Source organism: Aquarana catesbeiana, linkage group LG03 (assembly GCF_042186555.1).
Source record: "Aquarana catesbeiana isolate 2022-GZ linkage group LG03, ASM4218655v1, whole genome shotgun sequence".
Taxonomy (NCBI): Eukaryota; Metazoa; Chordata; class Amphibia; order Anura; family Ranidae; genus Aquarana; species Aquarana catesbeiana.
In genome coordinates, this window is record NC_133326.1 from 89697472 (window position 1) to 89702628 (window position 5157).

Consider the following 5157-nt stretch of genomic DNA (forward strand, 5'->3'; position numbering starts at 1 on the left):
TATTGTGAATAAAAGATTGACAATTCATTGCATTCGGTTTTGTATGTAGATTATACACAGCGTCCCAACTTTTTTTGAAATTGGGGCTGTACCATCATGAGCCATCAGTATGGTGAAGCTCTTATGATAGGAAGCATCTTCTAAATAACAAAACTATAAAATGAACATTTATTTCAACCAAGTCCATTTATTCAAGTATCAAGAAATAAAATTAGAAAAAAAGAAATCTTTATATGTCTTTGCACAATACTTTTTATTTTTTGCAATTTTTTTTAGTAAAAATTTCAAAAGTGAACAAAAAATACTGTATAAAACACAGTGGACATTAAATTGACAGTAGTATTAGATTCAATTTTGTAGCTCTTCTGCTTCACTTACATCATCTTCACTAGCTGTGGAGAGGTTCAGTGCATTTCTCTGTTCATCAAACATTACAGTTTAAATGAAAAAAAAAAAAAAAAAAAAAAAAAAATTTAGCAAACCTTACCACAGAAAAAAAAAGCATGGGATGGGGCGAAGGGAAGGTACACAGTTCAGGGATTCATCACATTGACAAAGCTACAAAAAAAGAAAACCCACCATTTCCAAAATCAACACCCTTTATCCACTTGCCACATTCCAAGAACAAATGCATTCAAATGATTTGAAAAACTACACTAGAAGTTTTTTTTTTCTTTCATGTTTTAAGGATCTCAGAATTCTTTATCGTCTCCTATCTACTAGACTGGGGTTTAATTTACAAAATTGGTTTCTAAAGCCTTGTACAAAAAGATGTTTTCTATTTTGAAAAAAAAAAACCACCACGCACTGTACAATTTTACAAGGAAGAAATTTGTGTGTCTTTTTTTTTTCTGTTTTTAAACCTTGCTGGCATGTCATGACCAAAATGGATGTGTAAACTTTTTTTTTGTAATTCAGCAAAGACTATGCATGCCAAAGGAGTGCTATTCAAGTCTCCCTGACAGCATTTAAAGACAAAACATAAATTAAGGAACAGAATTCAGAGATACACAAATGCTGCATGATTTTTTTTCTTTTGTTTGCCAATGCCAGTAAAAAAATAAAAAATAAAAAATAGATGTCATTGGAAGTATTCAGAAAGAAACCAAAGGCTTTTGGTAATGCCCATATATTTACATGCACAGCACAGGATGCATGACAAAAATTATAAAGATCTCCTTTACAGAATATCCTTACATCCGACAGAGCTTGGTAACCAAATTTTCAAACCCATTCAAGAGCAATGTATAAATGCATCATCAGCCAAGACAAAGTTACCTTTTAGAAGTCTGTTTCTCATTGGTCAATCAACAACCATCTTCATTGTAGAGGTCTATTTTTATCGCTCAAAGTAATGGCAGGATAAAAAAAGATTTCCTTATACTGTGCATTATCTTCTCTATTATATTAGGTCAAAGTAGTTTGTGTAAGGAAACTACTTGATGGCTAACATTCATAGAATAGGTTTTTTTATCAACATACACACCTAAACCTTCCAGTTACTTGGGAACATATGAGCTGAATAAAATCTTGAAGTAAAAACATGAAACCCACAAAAAGAGGAATCCTGACGTCCAGAGTGGTTTTAGGTTTCATACATTTGTAGTTAGCCAGCGGAACATTCAAGTCAGAGAGAGAGATGCGCATTGTAGGAATGAAAAACATGACATGAGCAGTCCAACCAACTCTGATCCTAAGAAGCCTAGCAAGGAAAATGCAGATTTTCCGATCTCAACTTGTTAATCAAAATGGAAAAAATAAGAAAAAAATATTTATATATAGTCAGTCGCCTTTATACACATCAAATCCTTTGTTATCCTGAGTATGTCACTTAAACAGTAATGTCTTCATTAACAGTGAAAAAAATTATAATACAAAGTAACGTATCCATATTGCAATCTGTTTTTACAATTGCACATAGACATATGCTTGTACATTAGAAATACACGTCTGCATATAACAAAGTATGTACATTGGCAAGAGATGTTCTCCAATGCTGAGGTGGTCTCTGTCTTCCTAGCCTTGATTGGCAGTTTTATATTAAGAAAAGATTTTGTTCAGCAATTAATAAAAGTTTTGCTGGAAGGAAACAAAAAAAAATGTAAATTACGAAGGGGGCATAAAAAAAAGAAATTATATTCTAATACTTTATGCCTTCAGAGAAGTTAAAAAATAACTATTTTTAAAATTCTGGTTATTTTTCATCAGGAGCTTGTTAAAGAATGTTAAAAAGTTAGAGCTCCCCCTCCAGCGTGTACAATGGTACGGTCTCACTTTCCTCCTCGTGTTCAGATTCTTGGTTGCTAACAAGGGGAATTCGTGACTGTCTGTAGGTATTTCTTTGGAGTGAATCTTTCCCATGGTAGGCACTAGGAAGAACCAAAGGCAAAATAAAAAGCTGCAGTTAACGTCTCATGTGTCCCATCTGGTAACTTTCTCGTGGTCTCTGGCGTGGAGGTTGTTGAGCTGGTTGTGGTGGTCTCCTCCTCTTCAATGTGCCTGCAGCAAAACAAGAAGCTTTACTATGCAGCATACATACCTGTATGTACATTACCATAACAAATTAAAATAACAGACAGCCTTTCCATTAAGAACTGTTCAAAGCAGAACACACGTTTTGGTGGATTTTGTTTTTGACAGCCCATTCATTTCAATGGGTTGTCAAATGCAAAGGAACGCGCAAAATGCATGGCGGGCACGACTTTTAAACTGTTGCAGTAACAAACTGAAAGGTACTGCAGTGCCATATGGCTTGACACCCACAACTGTGCAGCATTTGTTAGATCTGCTTGAGGTTCCATTAACAATTAATAGCATTTGTCTGCATTCAACAAGGCAGCACGTTTATGTGTGGTGCGAGAAACATGCACAGAAACGTCCCTTTTCCACACCACGTTCTGGTGTGAATGGGCCCTAAAGAGTAATATAGAATTACATAGTACATACTTGGATCTGTTAAGTAGATGAGACAAAAAAAGAAAATGCTGAAGACAAACAATACAGGCCTGAGGACAATTATATCAGTAAATTTAAAAAAAAATGTATTTTTGCTATAGTTATAAAGCCTTGAAGAAATTACTCCCCTTTAATGTTAAAGAGGAAGTAAACCCCGATGGGGTTTACTTCCTCTTTTGCTCCCTGCAAGGCCTGCAAATGAAAAGCATAATGGGCTAGTATGCATCGCATTCTAGCCCATTATTTGACACTTACCTGCAAAACGAAGCCCACGCTGTTCCCTGTGCAGGCTGCGTCCATCTTCGCCCTCTCTTCCTTCCGGGGCCGCAGACTCCGGCTCTGTGACTGACCAGAGCCGCGTGACATCACTACCGCACTTGCGTGCGGGAGCAGTCAGTCACGGCACACGCTGGGGGAAGAAACGGCATGGTGGTCCGTATTTTCACAGCGCATGCGCCGATGACGACATTGGCACACTACAAGTGAAATTTCTACTAAACAGCGCACGTTTAGGAGACATTTCCACTATCTATAGGTAGGCCTTATTCTAGGCTTACCTATAGATAAAAGACAAAATGGTTTACAACCACTTTAAATGTCTTGTTCTCATGAAATTTTATTTCAATAGTCCACTACACCTTGGATAATAGAATTTCAAACTAATTCAGTGCTTAGAAAATGACACCTCCACACAGGTTAAGAGAGATCATTTGTTGTATGAATGACGCTCATGTATATTGAAAGTCACTTTACCCTTTTTACTACCACTGCACGTCTTTAAAACAGCAAAGTGAAGGATGGTTATTTACCAGAGTCTATAAACAGCACTGGACAAAGTGCTGTTCACAGACCTTTTGTATAGTGTCAATCTGAGTGACTCTGTACTATGGGATTTCTGTGATTGGTCATAGCGAGATCAAGCACAGATGCAACCAGTTTAGTCTTTACATCTGTGAGCCCATCCCTTCTTACAACAGAGGCAGGAGAGGAAACAATGAATATCCACTTTCGGTGGTTATAATGGGATGATGTCTGAAGCTGCAAGCATCACCCTGGTACCATTTTTTGAAGCCAACGGTCAGCTCTCTTGTAATAGCAATCGGAGTGGCCAACTAACTGCTTGATTGCGACTACAAGAAGCTGGAGGGGACATCCACTGGCTGGTCGGGATTGGCTTTGACTGGCATTCCGCTATAGTAACCCTGAAGCGATCACATGACTTCCGGTTTACCCAGCTGTCAACTGCGCAATTTAAATTTTTGAATGCTTTTAAAGGGCAGAGGAGAAATTTGGGGTCTTATAGTACCTGTCATGTGCCTATTGTGGTCACAAGAATTTTTACATTTCTTGTGACAGCAATTCAAATATTTTTCCTATCAGGCTGCAAGACCTCTGACCCTCTGTCTGGACAGTGCTGATGATTGGCCCTGTGCTGATCATATGCACTCTCCCAAGAAAAAGAAAAAAAAAAGCTCTAGCAATACATACCAAACTATTGAGCATGTGCAGCCTGACTCCATAGACACTCTGCTATCAGGAAATTGTGGAATAAGCGAAGGATCAGAGAAGCAGGATCAAACAGCCTTTTTACACAATGCAGAGGATTAACCCCTTAGGTTCCACAGGTGAGTATAACCAGCATGCTTTACTGCATATACAGACTGATTTTACTGTTGTGGGTTTAGTAACACCTCAAAAAAGTGTATTCCCCCCCCCCAAAAAAACTGCATTCGAAAAACCGCCGGGTAAATAGAGTGACATAAAAAAATTGCAAAACCCACCAATTTATTCTCTAGGGCGTCTGCTTTAAAAAAAATAAAGTAATTTCCTAGCAAAAAATGCTGTTATATGTAAACAAAAAGTGGCAGAAAATGCCCGGTCTGGAAGTGGTCAATCATATTTCCTGGTCATTGTAAAAATCACAGCAGCAGCAACTGCAAGTAGTTTGACCCCAAGGCTTCACATACACAAGACATTTTGCAACCTCTCCTTAAGGTTTTAACTTGACAGATAGCAACCGACGTTTAAAAAAAAGTCAGTTTTGCCGCATTTACGTGCCATGTTTTGCCACGTTTGCGTCTAGGTGAGTTTAAAAAAAAAAAAAAAGTCAAAAATTAAAAACGGCTGTAAACGAAAACGCAGCTAAACACAAGTTACCATGTTTACAAGCTGTTACAGGCATTTGGCGTTTTAAATGCCTCT

At 37.6% G+C, this 5157-nt stretch overlaps 1 protein-coding gene across 2 annotated transcripts in view; it reads right to left on the minus strand.

Moving 5' to 3' along the window:
• Positions 1–228: 228 nt before the first annotated feature.
• Positions 229–5157, minus strand: part of ADAM10 (ADAM metallopeptidase domain 10) — a 239713-nt gene continuing 234784 nt past the window's right edge. For both annotated transcript variants that reach the window (XM_073618815.1, XM_073618816.1), the window contains exon 16: positions 229–2499. In XM_073618815.1, coding sequence (XP_073474916.1) covers positions 2405–2499 — 95 coding nt within the window. In that variant the 3' untranslated portion in view covers positions 229–2404. The remainder of the gene's footprint in view (positions 2500–5157) is intronic.